Genomic DNA, 17422 nt, shown 5'->3' on the forward strand with positions numbered 1-17422 from the left:
TATAGGAACATACCTTGATGGATGAGGTCTTAGAATCTTGTCTGATCTGATACCACTCAATGTACAGAGAGTTGTCACTGTGCCTAACATGTAAAATGAGTTGAAACGTTTGAAATCTGTTTACATCAACCCGGAATCACAGGCTCTTGTCATTTTTTAATCCCCTTGTCTGGTTCAGTTTTGTGAATGTAAAGATAACAGTTAATAAAAGAGGAGCATGGGGGTCATCAAAACTCAAGTCTGTTTTCATAAACTGCTTGCTTATGCGTGAGCAAATTCAACCGGATCTCATAACGCAGTCTTTATTTGTAGAGTTATTTATATCTGTAGAATGGCTTTGTTGCAAATTTTAAATACCAAAGACATGTGAGTTCCATGCAAGATTAATTAATTCAGGAATAAGCATCTGGCTTCTATGCAGCTTGAATGGAATACAGTCAATTGTGCTGACTTTCTCTTATAAACATCTTTTCATAATAGATACTGTGGCAAGATTTTTCCAAGATCTGCGAACCTGACACGGCACTTGAGAACCCACACAGGAGAGCAGCCTTACAGGTTTGACAATGATTTTTACTAAATGTCTTGATAAATATTGTGATAAAGTAGGCTCATTGCCACAATTTTAAAAGAGGCTATTTTTGTGAATGTCTGTCTGTTCAATTTTGAGTCAAAGAAGAATTAACTAATGGCTGGGGTTAAAATTTAGAAAAGTCCTAATTTCTTGAATCGTCTTCTTGTATCTCAGTTTAAAAGTTCTAGCAGTGTCTAGTATAGAATAAGCGTTTAAGGACTGTTATACATTTTTAAAATTAAGTGCTCTCTCTCCTCAGTGATTCATGCCTTTTTAATTGACAATAATCATAATCTTGCAGCCTCCCTCTTCCAAGCCTTAAATCTCTGCTAGGAATTAACAACCCGGATATATCTTTGTTTTCCCAGTACAGCTAAGTCAATGTCTACAGGTCCCATTAGGAGGTTTAAAGAATAAATTTTAAACCTGGAGAGGAGGAAGAAAAGGGAGCTAGGGGTAGAACAGATAAAATAGAATATATTATAGGAAGGGAGCAATTCTGTCAACAATTTCTCAAGTGCTTCTTAGCTTATTCTCTTAAGTGTCAAAATTAGCCATATGACACATGGCACCTGTGTTTAATTTTAATATTATTGTTTACTAACAAACGAAACTAACCACCATTCTCCATTCCAGTTTTAAAATATCACCTACATTGTTGAATGTGTATGCCTTGTACACAGTATTAGGTACTCATGAATATTTCTTCAAAGAATGAATGTTATTTATCTTAAGTAATATCGTAATTTTATTCTGCTTTGAAATTCTTATGCATTGCATATGTGTAAAATTATTTTTGTCTGAATGCTTTTGTCATTAAAATAAACGAATTATCAGCTTTCAAAGACTTTTTTACATACAAGGATAAGAAAATGGGCAGACCAATGTTCATTTGAAGAGTGTTCAAATTTTAGGAGAAATTTTAGGAAAACTGGAGGGACTTAAACTCAGAAAATAATAAAGTATTTTCTTAAATTCTTTGCTTGCCTACATGTTTTGTAAATCACTAATCATAAGTGATATTTATAAATGACTTTATATGTGATAGAATGTGCTTGATATAGTAGGTCTCAGAGAGATATAAAAATGGGAAGTGTTAGATGATTTCCCTTTTTTGAGAAAATGTCACATCCAAGGAATTCTGCTTAAGTGGAGGAAAGATTTCCACACTTACATTTTGTTATGGCCAAGGGTCTGGTATGCGACTATGATACCATGCTCATTTTACTCTTTTTTTGTACCTGAATTCAGTGGTTTCTTTCTACCCTGTAAACGGTGCTGTTATTGTCCGTATATTTTTAAAAACGCAAACCAGAATTTTTCATAGCTGAAGACCTTAAACAGTTATTTGTCCAGCTCTTCTGTTTTACAAGTAAAAAAATTTAGATCCACAGATGCTAATTGCCTTCTGTAAAGTCTGGTATTAATAGACCCCAAATTAAAACCCAGTTCTGGAACTCTCAAGTCAGCGTTTTTAATCTCCTACCATGATCTGAAAGGCTCCCTTGACCCCTGTGTTTACATCCAGTAACCAGGAAGGCTTAATCGTGTATGCTCACGCGTGTGTTATGTATTGCTCTTTAGAATTTCTGAAACTTAGGCTCTGAATTGAGCTGTTTCTTGACCACCAGCTAATTTACTGGAATAGAATGGAATGATTATTATTTAGGAGCACTCGGACATTTGGCCAAGATATTAGCAGAGGAAAGATACAAAGTAACAGATGGTTTTTGGTTAAAACTTCCTTATTGACTGATTCTGTTAGAGTGGATGATATTTATTGGATTTACAGCTTCTGTGCCTATAAGCAGACAGTTGGAAGCATGTCAAAGACAAAATCTCTCTTCCTCATGATTTGTGCAGAAAATATTTTGAGTGAAAATTTTTCTAAAAAGTTTGATGGGAGTCTAAGTTTTCTCTATCAGTGTTTCCTAGGTTATTCTGCTTAGGACAACACAACTGTGCTAACTGTACCATGGTTCTCCTTGCAGTGGGCCTTGGAAGTTCAAAGAAAGCCAAGAGTCCATATATATATTTTTTCAAAAACAGAGGCTTAAATATTACAACTACTATCAATGTGGGATTTTACCCATTTTAAAATTAATATTATTCATTTAAATTTGAGGAACCTCATGATGCCAGAATGGTTTTTTAGGAGGGAAGTTAAGTCAGCCCTTGAGTTGGTTCACTGATACTATGACAAAGTAACTAGTTTAACAGATTTATTTCCCCACCGAACTAACTGGACATCTGGCATCATGTAGAGACAGCCATAAAGCCCAAACACTTTGAATGGAGTGGGGCAGTTTCTGATGTAGAGTCCCTCGAACTGCTGAGTCTGCATTCAGAAGTGGGAGAAGGGCCCTGCACACACGGAAGAATGAGTTTCGGATTTTTTGGCTGCTAAGTTAGAAATTTTCACTTGAAAGTTATCTAGAGAAAGTTGATTTTTCCTTTTACGCAACACACGTACCAAAAAATAATATAAACAGACGATGCACCCTTTAAAATGCCAGAGGAGAAAATCTTGTCATTTATCACTTTTCTTCCTCACCATAAGAGCTGGTGGGAAGGGGAGAGGGTGGGAGGCCACATTTTTATTTTGTGACTGAAGGAGAACTTCAGTAATTTATGATTTTTTGTCTTAAATATCATGGAAGGCAGAAACAATTAGCCAGGCAATAATATGTACTTTCCTGAAAAAACTGACCTGGTTCAGAACCACCACAGACTCTAGGAAAAATAAAAGTGGAAAACTGGGGGGAATCCAGAGAGAGGGGGTTAGCAAAGACCTTGGGTTTTTATCCGAAAAGGAGAATTTAGTGGTACTCTTTCTTTTGTGACAGTTTAAACGTTAACACAATAAAGGCTTTGGGGGCCCCTAATAACTATAGATTATGAAAATCAGTATCTTTGGTATCAGACTAAACTATTACATTGCCCCCGTTTTAAGAGTTTGGAACCTTTATTGTTATTTTGGAGAAGATAACAGAATTTCTCCTTCAGGATTAGCAATTGAGAAAGTGAATTTACTAAGAAATTATTTAATCAGGCTCAGAAGTTTCGAATTAAAAAATGATCTTTTTACTTTATTTGAACAATATGTGAATCTGTTTCATGTTTGTTTACAGAAGATTTAATTGTATTGTCCTAAGCAGAAGGTAAAACAAAACTACTATTTCTTAATATTTTTAATTTTGTGAGCTTTACTTGAAGTATTAGAACTGATTACCTTCATAAACTTGTGATTTTATTATGGTGTTTTATGAAGTATTTTATTATGGTTTTTTATGAAGTCGTGAACATCTTTAATGCAATCAAAGTCTGTTTATTGGAATTGAAATTTTGGCTGTGTGGATAGTAATCTTCTCTACAGTGATAATTTTGGAGATCTGGTTTGCTTGTCTTGAGAACTCTCTTTCGATTTGCTTGCGAATATTTGTTCTGTGTTTGTTTTTCAGATGCAAGTACTGTGACAGGTCATTCAGCATATCTTCTAACCTGCAGCGGCATGTTCGCAACATCCACAATAAAGAGAAGCCCTTTAAGTGTCACTTGTGTGATAGGTGTTTTGGTCAACAAACCAACTTAGACAGACACCTAAAGAAGCACGAGAATGGGAACATGTCTGGTAGGTCATCAATTGTGTTTTGAGGGGGAGACGGTAGCTTATTTTTCTTATTTTAAAAGACAGCTGTGATCATTCTCCCGTTCCACTTTGACACGAGAATCAGATCCTGTTGTGCAAATTTGCAGCACGTTTCCCTTGAGATTTTTGAATGAAGTGAATGATGTGATCGTTGAATAATATACAACTCAGAGCTTTATGTGGATGATTTTATTTTCTCCTGGATTCATCTCAGTGGGCAGTCTCAAGCGAAGAGAACCATGACCCGAACTCACCGGAGACTCATGAACCAAGATTTCCTAAATTGCAGAGAACGATCTTTCCATCTATTGGCACAGAACGTGGCCCCCAGCCTGGCAGGATGACCACAGTGGAGCCCCAGAATGCCACGCTCTTGAGTATTAACCTAGAAACCATGGCTGGCTTTTGCAGAAGGCTTGCAGTTCAGAGGACCTCTCCAGGGGACCTTGATTAGAGATGAGTGATTGAAGACTGTCAACATGATCAGAGTAACCCGTAGCGAATGATAGTGGTGTGTGGTTTTGGTCACAAATTCCAATGTAGAATTAAGTTAAAAGTGGCAAAAAACTAGCCTTCCCTTAACCCAGACGTACCAGCGCATAGTTAGCAGAAGACATGGTAGGTTTTCTTGCCTTTGGCTTCTAATGCTTAGATAATAAACGATTAACGAATGCTTAGCAGCTGGCATGTGTGTGTGAAACCAACTTATGTACCCATAATTTGTTTCTAGAGAATTAAGGAAATGACTTAGAAGTGAGGAGAGGGGTTGTGCATGCCGCTCCTGAAAAGGATTTTAAGAACAGAGAAAAGTTGGGTTTATACAAAGTAGTAATCTTTACTGAAGGAAATTTTTTTTTTTTTGCGGTACGCGGGCCTCTCACTGTTGTGGCCTCTCCCGTTGCGGAGCACAGGCTCCGGACGCGCAGGCTCAGCGGCCATGGCTCACGGGCTCAGCCGCTCCGCGGCATGTGGGATCTTCCCGGACTGGGGCACGAACTTGTGTCCCCTGCATCGGCAGGCGGACTCTCAACCACTGCGCCACCAGGGAAGCCCTGAAGGAAATTATTTTATTATTAATCCGTCCTCTATTGTACGGGAACATTGCTTATGATTTTGAATGAACTATATACTCTTCGTTTCCCTTAAAGCCAAAAATCTAATGATCATGGTTTTAAAATATTGGACTTTAGAGGCAGAAGTCTAATCCAATACACAAAAGTGGCTACACTTTCTTACAATATACCCCTATAATTTTTCTAGTCAAAATTATTTCAGAAAATAAATAAGTTAAAGATATAATGTGTCAAATTTGAATACTTGTTTTTTTGGTCCAGGTTATAACTTTGTTAAGCTGAGGGGTGTTCTAACCTCTTGTTTTTGTCATCTAGACTATTGTGATGAACTATTAAACTGTAGATATTTTGTGGGCACGCTAAACAGCATGAAGCAAATGTTAGTATAAAGTTTGACCACATGTTATACAGTGTTCATAATTTGTAAATTTATGGAAACTTTAGAATAATCTGTGATACAGGTATTTTGATTCTAATTTTATAGGTAAGGAAGCTGACAATCATTCTGTAATCCACAGACTCAATATTGTCCTCTTAATATTATACCACAACTGTCTCTCGACTGGTGTGTTCTGAGTCTACCCACGGCTTAATCCACCAAATCAAAATGCAGTATTTCCAGCATGTGTTCAGTCTTTATTTGATAACATACTTTAGCACAGGGGCAATAAATACATATTGACTGCAACCAGGTATACAGTTTCTTCTGCAGAATGTATGTAAGACCTCTCTATGATTTGCCTCACCCCATATTCTCATTCTACAAATTAAAATGTTCCCTTGTTACAGTGGGAAAAGGAGGAAGCTAGTGGGAGAAACGGCATCTTTGGGTGACTGTATCTCACTATTTCAACGGTTCAAAATAGTCCCCATTACTCACTGGCATGGGTACTGTGGTAAAATTGGGAAGACTTTGACCTCCTAAAGTTATCATTATTAATATTCGAAAAAGCCTGTTTTAGGAAACAACACTGATCAAATGAAGAAGGTATGAGATTCAAAATAAGTTGCGCTATACATAATTGTCTTTTTCACAAAAGGCTTTCTCTCCCCTCAGGTACGGCCACATCGTCGCCTCATTCTGAACTGGAAAGTACAGGTGCGATTCTCGATGACAAGGAAGATGCTTACTTCACAGAAATTCGAAATTTCATCGGGAATAGCAACCATGGCAGCCAGTCTCCCAGGAACACAGAAGAGAGGTAAAGCTTGTTTTTTCCTCTTTAAAGTCGATGATTTCACAAATGAGCGTTTTCAAATACATTTGCAGCACTCACTCTTGTGACACGACTTTACTCCTGCCACCGATGGCTGGTATTTATTTAGTGCAGATTAAATACCAAATGGTCTTCTAAGCACTTTATATTATTAGTTAACTTAATTACCCTAATAACCCTATGAGACAGCGACTACTGTTATATAATTTTATCAGTGCAGGAATGGAGACACTGAAGATTAAATAATTTGCCCAAGGTCACCTAAGTAATAAATGGGATTCAACTGGGCTCTGTGGTTCCAGAGCCCAGCCTTTTACCACCGTTCTGTTCTGCCTCTCTTGATAGCTAATTAGAATATTTTATCAAAACTTTCCAACTAGAAGGGAAAGCCACCACAGGGGTCCAGTTGAATCACTGGCTAACAGTGGTTACTATTATAGATCATATGATATATCATGTATACAGAGAGTATATGACTATATATATTATATGACTATATATATATGTATGTATCTGTATATATTTATACATACTGTAGATACTTACATATAAAATACTTATTGAATGTCATCCAGATATCTTTTTAGAAACCGTTTGTGACTTCTGAATAAGATTCTATCCCTTCCTTATATGCTCTCAGGTGCATCCTCGTTTAATTCTGGCATGTTTGTTTCAGTGGGTATAATCATCCTTGTTTTTAAGGTGCACTGGCTCCCTCTTGTCATTATCAACATCAAGCACATATGGCTTAATTCATATAGAAAAACTTTTAATGATGCTGATAATGATAATGAATACTTATCTAGTATTTTACATTTTATGTGATATAAATGAAACATTATTTTACCCAAACTACTGGGTTTAATTTTTCTTATCTATAAGTTACAATTAAATATCTGATATTGAGGACTATGTTGTTCTGAATATAACTATCCAGTGGCCTATTAAATTCGGATGCTACAATGTACATTTTAATGTAACAGGAAATCAATGAAAGTTCCATGACTCTTTATCATGCAAGTGTTAGTGTTCTCTATCTTTGATGCTATTAAAAGTCAAAGTTAATTGTTTTAGATACTTTTTTCCATTAAGACAAGTATCAAATAAACATTATTTTCCAAGATAACATAAATATATATGACCACTCTGTTCTTCAACTTGTATAAAATTGTTTCTAAGGGAACGAGGAGAGAATATCTGCTATTGCATGACTCTTCCCAGCCTCTCAGAAGTCTGATAAAACTATAACTTTGTGCAGTTGGATGTCTTTCCCTCTGCTTGCCTGTGTGTGTGTGTGTGTGTGTGTGTGTGTGTGTGTGTGTGTGTGTGTGAGAGAGAGAGAGAGAGAGAGAGAGAGAGAGGTGAGGCAGATATCAGAAGTACAAAGTACTAAGGACAAGTAAGAAAGACAGTCATGATCTTTTGATAATTTTGACATTTTGTTAATGATAGTTACATGATACAAATAAGAAATAGCGAACAAAAAGCACCATTTGTGTTCTGAGACTCCTATTCAGATTTCGAGCCCTTAGCCGGAGATTTGTGAACCATAGAGCTGCAACATCTGGCTTCAACATGTCTAAACAGCATAGAAGTAAGAAGACTGAGTCATCCAACTTTTCTCCCCTCAACTCCTATCAGACTACTTTTGATGAATAATTTAACCCCCATAAATTGCCACATTTGAAAGCATAATTAACAAATAGGTTTTCTTAATCACGTTGGCTTTGTTACTTTTGGTTTTCATCCATGCACTCTTTTGTTCTTTTACTTTTTCTTTCATTTCTTTAAAACAACAATTTCGATCCATTCAAGCTAGCAAGTTGGCAGTGTAACTGGAAACTAATAATTTATGTCTGTGCAAAACATGTTTTCATCATTCTTTGATAAAAGAGGTTAAGAGACGGATTGTATAAAAAAACTTAATGATGATATGACTTTTTCTGGTCAAATGAATTTTTACTGTGTGCATCTGTCACATCCACAATTGTTTTATTTATGTATTTTTTTGCCCTGAGAAATCTAAGTATTAAATTGTACTCATTTTTTTTAAATGTGGGAAAGTGATGGGGGTCTATCGCTGATACCTGATTTTCCATAATCTGAAAAATAGTTACATTAAATGTGAAAATTGTACATGACTGTAACAATAATTTAGCAGTCTCAGCAAGTTTTCTGAATTAGTAAATAGGTAAAGGAGCAAGACAAAATTGAAAGATTCTGAATGGCCCAGGAATCAGGACACCTGGATGCCTAGGATGATTTAATTTCTATCAAGCTTTCTGTACTTGGGCAACTGCCTTAACTTCCCTGATCATATATCTTTAAAAGGAGGAAGTTAGGAAGAGAGATTCAAAACATTTATAATTGTTTTATAACAGTTTCAACTTTAAAACCTTACAGCGAAACTTAAATTCAAGTTACACATATTTTAATGTTTACTTTAAAGCCTGAAAGCTTATCCTAGTTTCATAAATGCCCTCCAAAGTTTTAAACGGGGACTTCTATGTTATTAAGTTTCTTTTATAATTAAACTTTCGAATCATGTATTGCAATCCTTGCCACCACAGACTAAAATATTACAGATGGCTTTTTCAATATAATAGTCTTCTTTTGCATCATTATGTTGTACACACTTGCTAAGTAAGCTTCAAGAGATATTTGTACAATTACATTTTTATATCATTTCCCACCCCAGTGTTATCCTGGGAAACAAGGAATTTTTTTACATTCAGATCATCCAGGGTAATTTGAACAAAGTACGAATAAACGAGCACTCAAACACTTTCAAGTCTCAGTAGAGTGTTTAAGTGCCGTATACCCACCAGTGTCACCTAGAAATAGCAAATACTGGTTAGTCCTTGGCGGTTATTTTAACATTTTCTTTGAACTCTTAGATTCACTTGAAGCATGTGTATTGAAGCTTTGGCAGTGTTGCTCAGGGGTATGAGTTTTCCAGAAATCTATTCTTTTAAATGGTGCATACTTATATGGTAATTAGGTAATTTTACTTAGAGAAAACCTTTGTGTGCTTTTTATATCCTATATAACAATATCATTTATCAAGCAAAGTCCTGATAAGAAATAGGAGACCGAGATTATTTTCCCAGTTCGACCAGAGGCTCTATTTATAATCTGAATAATCACACAATTATTTTTCTTCTTCATTTTCTCATTTGTGAGGTTCCATTGTTTTCCCATGGTTGCCATAAAGCCTAAACAATAAAAAGTTTGCTCTACAAATGTTGAAAATTAAATTGTTGCTAGGAAGACGTGATAATAGAGCTAACTGCACGTTTACAAATGATACCAGTAATTGAACCTCTTTCTTTTTTATGCTTTTGAAAGAATGAATGGCAGTCACTTTAAAGATGAAAAGGCTTTGGTGACCAGTCAAAATTCAGACTTACTGGATGATGAAGAGGTGGAAGACGAGGTGTTGTTAGATGAGGAGGATGAAGACAATGATATTACTGGGAAAACAGGAAAGGAACCAGGGACAAGTACTTTACATGAAGGAAACCATGAGGATGACTATGAAGACACCAGCGCCCTGGAGATGAGTTGCAAGACGTCCCCAATGAGGTGAGAAGCAAAAGTAGATCCGCATAGGGTTACAATTCCTGCTGCTCTGTTCTTCCATTAGTGCACTATTCCAGGTGATAAGCAATTGGCGAGCAATAAATTATAAAAACTAAACTTGAATTAGCAAGGCATACACAGTGGATTAATTTTTAAAAGATGGAAACAAAGTGGCCATCAACATAATCCGCAAGCATGAAAATACATCAGTATTTGTGAAACTCTGATTAACCTGAGGAAGGAAGGGTAAAATGAAAGCTACACAAGTACACAATCACTTATTTAGGCTCTACCTATTTCTACTCAAAGAAAAATAGAGATTTCAACATTATCTAATTTATTCAATTTATCTGGTGTGTTATTATTCAAATATTATTGAGATAAATTTCACTTTACTTGATATATTTGGAATCTATATAGATGATAGATATTTAAATGGAAAAAATTAGCCCAATAGTTAAATTGATGGGAATATTATATTTTCATAGGGATAATTGGTGCCAAACGAGTATAATCGTAACTGGCTTTATTTTAAATGGAAATTATAAACATATGAACTCTGTCTCCACTGCATTGCTGACTTCCCATGTCATTGACTTTAATTCTTTATCTCAAATATACTCTTGCTTTAGTCATGAAAAATCTGAAAAGAAATATATTTATAAGATAGAATATTTGTAAGCTTTTTAAAGAACCCAAGAGTTGACGCCGGCTACTTTCTACTGCAAATATAATATGTTTGACAAGTGTATAGACTCAAATGAAAAGTGATTTGGTTGGATATCAAACTGAAAAAGAAAAAAAAACCCTCTGTGCTTTCCCATTGGTTCATTTTAGGTATAAAGAGGAAGAATATAAAACTGGACTTTCTGCTCTAGATCATATAAGGCACTTCACAGATAGCCTCAAAATGAGGAAAATGGAAGATAATCAATATACTGAAGCTGAGGTGTCTTCTTTCAGTGCTTCCCATGTGCCAGAGGAACTTAAACAGCCGTTACACAGAAAGTCCAAATCACAGGTACATACTCTCCTGCAGTATAGCATCCTGATGACATTGTGCCTTTGACACCAAAGGCAGATGCTCTTTGCGATGTTCTAGAATCTGAGCAGGCTCAGATGCTTTACTCAAAACGTTCAAATCTTTGTCTATGACCGAATCCAAAATAGTCAACCCCTACAGTAATTAATATGACTGGATTCTGCACAGAAATTTCTGTGTCAAACCCTGACCTACAATAATCTTCCCTTTCCTTTGCAATTACATTGCCTTTGTATAGATGGTCCATAATGTTCGCTTGCACCTATTTGTATATTACTTCAGAATTATTTTCTAATGCTTTGTGTCTATAATTTTTGTCAACCTAATTGCATTTTGAGATTTTTGGAAAGTGAATTCTGTCCTCTATTTTTGTTTCTTACTGTACATAATTAATAAACAAGTCATCTAATGATAGAATTTAGGAGTAAACAGAGGGTCAGAGATGAAATGAATTGCCAAAAGTCTGTAGCAACTTAATGGCAAACCTGGAGATACACCCTATCGATTTTTATTGAATGAATGAATGAATGAGTGGTACCCAAGTTCATTGAGGTCTATAGCAATCTATCAGCACTATGGTGACCAAAATAAATCCATTTAAGGATCTATAAATACCACTGAAGATAGCCTCAGTTCTTTTTTCACAAAAAAGGGAAGTCAGTCCTTTCTACTTGACATCTGCACTCAGCCAGGTTGTTTATTCAGGTCCATTTCTTTCTTTAGAAAGAAAAAAGAAACTTTCTGTTGTTATATCTGTTGGTCACTTTGGTCTAATTGTTTGATCCAGAGTTCATTTTAGAGGTGGCCTGACATATCAAACCATGTGACCATATTAACTCCTACATCTGGAAATTTCTTATTTGGATGAGATGTTTTGCACTGGTCTTAACAGCAAATGTGGTCATATTGCAACTAAAGTGGGGAAAACATTCCAGTGGGATAATACAAGTTTGAAAGTATCAGTAAAGTCAATACAAAGTCTTAAGATATCATGTATGGTAATAGGCAACATAAATGTTCCTTCTGAATTGAAGTGAAAGCACCCAGCCTCAACTCTGGAGTTGCCTAGCTTCATGAGCTTGAGAACATCACTTCACAACTATGGGTATCATTTCCTCATTGTAGAGTGGGGTGAGTGGAGAAGATGTCTAATATCCCTTCCTGCTCTATCATTGAATGAGGATAAAAATGAATTTTTCATTTTCTAACATTAAAAGTAAACCAGCCAGAGTAGACATCTCATTTTCACGTGGAGACAGCCATAAGAAGTGTCTAATATATTTTTTTAACTCTTGATTTCCCGTTCTTCCTTGCTAGTGGATCAGAGAAACTGGGGGAGCCAGCTTTTCTTTCTTTTTCAAATTTTCTTTTAATTATTCCACCCCAAATTATGACATTATAAGGCACAATACCTGAAAATTCCTGAAACTGTCACAGTGATAGAAAGCAAAGGGTCCTGGGAACTTAAAGATAATGGAAATGATGTATTTCAGTACCAGCATTTTGATATATAAAGTCCCGGCCCAGCTGGGCTAACAATTACCTTCACAAGAAATACTTGCATTTTGCAATTTTAGCTCATATTTTTATTATTACTTGATAATGTCATATATATGTCAATCTGAAGATGGTCATGCCTTTTTGCAAACTGACTTTGTTTCATGAGACTTTATTCATTCATTCAGTTGTCATTAACTGTCAGTTATGTGCTCAGCACTGATCCTCGTGCATGAAAATGTTTATTTCCTTTGATTACCGAAAGGCAGACATTCCATATTTATCATTTTCTAGAATCTGAATAGATTCAGATGCTTTACTCAAAACTCATATATTTACTCTGTGATTTTTATAGTGATTGAATCCAAAATAGTTGACCAATACGAAAGTGGCTGCCTTCTGTATAGAGTTTTCCCTGAAAAACTCTATCCTACAAAAATTCGTTTCATGATAGCAGGTACTATTTACATCAGGGACACTAAGCTAAGCACTTTATGTAAGTTAGTTCTTGTGGTTCCTCCACAACCATTGGAGCTAAGTTTTTGTTATTATTATCCACATCTCATATGAGGGAAGTAACCTTGAAAGATTAAGCAACTTGCCCAAGGTCACGCAGCTAGCTGAATAGAGGCAGGTTAAAAGCCAGGATTAAAACTCAGGATTTCGGGACTTCCCTGGTGGCGCACTGGTTAAGAATCCTCCTGCCAATGTAGGGGACACGGGTTCAAGCCCTGGTCTGGGAAGATCCCACATGCCCCGGAGCAACTAAGCCCGCCAGCCACAGCTACTGAAGCCCATGCGCCTAGAGCCCGTGCTCCGCAACAAGAGAAACCACCACAATGAGAAGCCCGCGCACCGCAAGGAACAGTAGCCCCTGCTCGCCGCAACTAGAGAAAGTCCACGCGCCACAATGAAGACCCAACGCAGGCAAAGATAAATTTTAAAAAACAAAAACAACCTCAGGATTTCAAAATTTTCTCTTGTAATCCCTTTTATTTTTGCACATATCAGAATGAGTTAAAAAAAAAAAAGAATGAGTTTTGTTAAAACCATTTCAGAATAGTGTTCATCTTGATCTCTAAATGTGGGTATGTAATTGGAATAAAGTTCAATGCTCACTTCACCCACACTTTAATCCCTACAAAGGACAAAGACTCTATGTTATTTATCCTTGATTCCCTGGGACCTAGCACAGTGCCTGGCATAGAGTAGATGCTTAAGAAATATTTGTAACATGTCTGCGGAGATTTTGTAGAGGTCCGGAAGGCAAATAGCATACATAAAAGTCAAATGTGTACATTGAGAGCAATGACCCAGCAAATCAAAATCAGTCTGCGAGAGCAGATTTTCTAACTGAATGCCATGATTACGGAAGAAACCACAGACCGGCCACATGTCTCAGCACGACTCCCAGAGATGAAATTCTGCTTAACAACGGAGGCATTTTGTCTTTGTTTACCGACGGTGGAATGTCTTTGGCAGGACTTTAATGATTCCTCTTCAGCAGCATTTTGACAAGCAAGTTTAGCAGTGGATGAGACCAACAAATCAACAGTGAAAAGTTCACTCCTAAGTCAAGACCAAACATTTCATTTGAATATTTTACTTGGCAGCAAATGGGGAGATTCTCTGAATAGCTATTTGGACTTTGACGTGATAATAAGGAAGAAAGAGCACTTCTTCACAGAGCACCCCTGTGCACCTTCTGCTGGCAGATACTGGAGCACAGGGGTTAGAACTTTGTTGGGTCTTTTGTGTTGTTTCATTTTTTGGTAGAACCGATTTGATTTACCTCGACTTTCAAGGTCTTTGAGTGTCAGCATTGAATACTTCAAGCGTGGAGGGGAAGTGGACAAAGCATTCAAAGCTGGGCAGAAATAAGTTTTACTTATGCCTCCTTCCCTCTAGGCGAGTGACTTTGGGCGAGTCATTTCACCTTCAGTGCTCTCAATTATCCAGTGCAGGAGTCCTTGGGACTGTTTCCTCTGGACCACAGTACTGTCAAGGCAGGCCTGTCTCTTGTTTGTATTTGCAGTTTCAGTTGTAAGCATTCAGTAATATTAGGGGTGAGTTGAACATGTGCATAAACAGTGGATGGGTTGTTATTATAGTTATGGTCGGGGAGGGGCATGGCTCCTGTTTCTTAATGGGGGCGCTGTTGTCATTCTAGGTTGGGTCATTAATTTTTTGTTCTGCAGATCGTGTCACTATTGTGGCCCCGAGGCAACAAAGGCCAGCAGTAACTCCATGTCATTATAGCACAAGAAAATGTCCCGCACTCTTCCAAACACACCCATGAGGGATGCTCCTTCTCAGGGTCCCTTCTCTTTGTAACATTCACCAAAGATATCCTTCGAATGAAAAGTGATGTTTTTCAAATGCCATTTAACGAGTCTCTCCTTTTTACCTCAGGCATATGCTATGATGTTGTCATTGTCCGACAAGGAGTCCCTCCATTCTTCATCCCACAATTCTTCCAACGTGTGGCACAGTATGGCCAGGGCTGCGGCGGAATCCAGTGCTATCCAGTCCATAAGCCACGTATGACATTCCCAAGGTCGACCAGAATGGGACCAAGTCCAACGGTAGCATGGCTTTTTCACATAGGACTATTTAAAAGACTGCTGAGCAGAATGCCTTATAAACCTGAAGGGTCACTCATGTAAAGTCTGGGGACCTTAAACTGAATGATTAAAAAAAAAAAAAAGAAAGAAAGAAAAAGAAACTATTTATTCTCGATATTTTGTTTTGCACAGCAAAGGCAGCTGCTGACTTCTGGAGGATCAATGCGACTTAAAATGATTCAATAAAAATGAAAAACTTGCTGGGCAGAAGGCGTCTTCCCGTTCACCTTGCCCCTGGGAGTGGGTGGGTGAGAGGAGTAGTTAAGATGGCAGCATTGATACGAATGAACACTCCATAGAAACTGAATTCTTTTTTGTACAAGATCACCTGACACATGATTGGGAACAGTTGCTTTTAATTACAGATTTAATTTTCTTGCTTTGTTAAAGTTTTATGTAATTTAACCCTTCGAAGACAGAAGTAGTTGGATGAAATGCACACTTGATTATTATAGAAACTGATAACAGGGAGTATTTTTTTCCCCATTAACTTTTGCCTTCTTTAAGTACATTGTTTAAAACGAGGGAACAAGGGTATGTGTATATTGTAAACTATGGATGTTCAATGCTCAAAGAGGTTAAGTCAGTGAAGTAACCTGTTCATCACCAGTACCGCTGTACCACTACGCTAATAGAAGGTTTGCCAAATCCTTGTAATAACATCTTAATTTTAGACAATCATGTCACTGTTTTTTAATGTTTAATTTTTTGTGTGTGTTGCGTGTATCATGTATTTATTTGTTGGCAAACTATTGTTTGTTGATTAAAATAGCACTGTTCCAGTCAGCCACTACTTTCTGACGTCCGAGGCACACCCCTTTTTGAATTTCAAGGACCAAGGTGACTCAACCTGTGTATGGGAGTGCCAAATGGTGTTTGGCTTTTCTTAACATTCCTTTTTTTGTTGTTGTTTTGTTTTCCTTCTTAATGAGCTAAATACGAATAGATGCAACTTAGTTTTTGTAATACTGAAATTGATTCAATTGTATAAACGATTATAATTTCTTTCATGAAAGCATGATTCTCCTGATTAAAAACTGTACCCCATATTTTATGCTGGTTGTCTGCAAGCTTGTGCGTTGTTATGTTCATGTTAATCCTATTTGTAAAATGAAGTGTTCCAGACCTTATGTTAAAAGAGAGACGTAAATAACAGACTGTATTCAGTTATTTTGCCCTTTATCGAGGAACCAGATTTGTTTTCTTTTTGTTTGTAGTCTCATTTTGAAATAATCGGCAAGTTGAGGTACTTTCTTCCAATGCTTTGTACAATATAAACTGTTATGCCTTTCAGTGCATTACTATGGGAGGAGCAACTAAAAAATAAAGACTTACAAAAATGGTTATTTTTTCCCACAGTGTGGTATTTTCCCTTCTCATGCAATTTTGGTTTCCCTTTGGGATCCAGTGATTTAAAGATATGCTGTCTGGGACTTTGATGCCCTAATAGATACATGGAATGTAGAGCATGTGTGTATAGTTTTGAGATGACATGAAGGATAGCCCTTGGCCCAGAGGGACTTGGACTATCTCCCACTCATTGCTCTGGACTTTCTCCATGTGGTACAAAGTCAGGGCTCAGGTGCAACACCACATGGTCCTTGGGATCACCCCATGTCTGCAGTACCCGTTTTAGTTAGGACAGAGCAACCTACAGTTTTTCTTCTCGATTTTAGCTAGTGCCTGCCAAAAGGTGTTCTGTTTCTTATTTTTGTTGTTAATTACCCAAATACTGTTGATTGATTCCCAAAGGGGTGGGGGGACCCTTTAACTTTTCTATGATCATTTTAAGTCTTTGCCCACATGCAAAATATCATATTTTCATGGTTAGAATCAGAGGGTAGATTTGATTTCGAGTTTTCTTCCTCTACCAAAAAAACCCACAAAAACTGCATATTGCTACAAATTCTTCAAAATAATCATTTAGCAGTTGCTCCGTATTCCATCAGGTTTGATCTACTATGATGTCTTTAACCATTCAGATTTTGTTGAAAATTTATGTTTTCTGCTTTTCACTAGTGTAAGCAATGGTATTTTAATTTTTATGCACGTAATTGCTTCTGTGTGTTCATATATGTACACACAGAGTTGGAATGTGAGGAGTGGTATTTCCATACAATAAATTCGCTGGTGGGGGAGCCATTATGAGTATTTTTTTGCACCT

At 36.8% G+C, this 17422-nt stretch overlaps 1 protein-coding gene across 13 annotated transcripts in view; it reads left to right on the forward strand.

Moving 5' to 3' along the window:
* MECOM (MDS1 and EVI1 complex locus) overlaps nt 1–16604 on the forward strand; it is a 568287-nt gene extending 551683 nt beyond the window's left edge. For 12 of the 13 annotated variants that reach the window (XM_027112184.1, XM_027112201.1, XM_027112273.1 and 9 more), the window contains 6 exons: nt 481–558; nt 4036–4205; nt 6354–6498; nt 9862–10098; nt 10933–11116; nt 15047–16604. In XM_027112184.1, coding sequence (XP_026967985.1) covers nt 481–558; nt 4036–4205; nt 6354–6498; nt 9862–10098; nt 10933–11116; nt 15047–15181 — 949 coding nt within the window. In that variant the 3' untranslated portion in view covers nt 15182–16604. The remainder of the gene's footprint in view (nt 1–480; nt 559–4035; nt 4206–6353; nt 6499–9861; nt 10099–10932; nt 11117–15046) is intronic. The other variant, XM_027112210.1, reaches the window with a different exon arrangement.
* The last annotated feature ends 818 nt before the right edge of the window (nt 16605–17422 follow it).

This window comes from Aethalodelphis obliquidens, unplaced genomic scaffold (genome assembly GCF_003676395.1).
Source record: "Aethalodelphis obliquidens isolate GAN/ISIS:26980383/991018 unplaced genomic scaffold, ASM367639v1 scaffold1, whole genome shotgun sequence".
In the NCBI taxonomy this organism is placed as follows: Eukaryota; Metazoa; Chordata; class Mammalia; order Artiodactyla; family Delphinidae; genus Aethalodelphis; species Aethalodelphis obliquidens.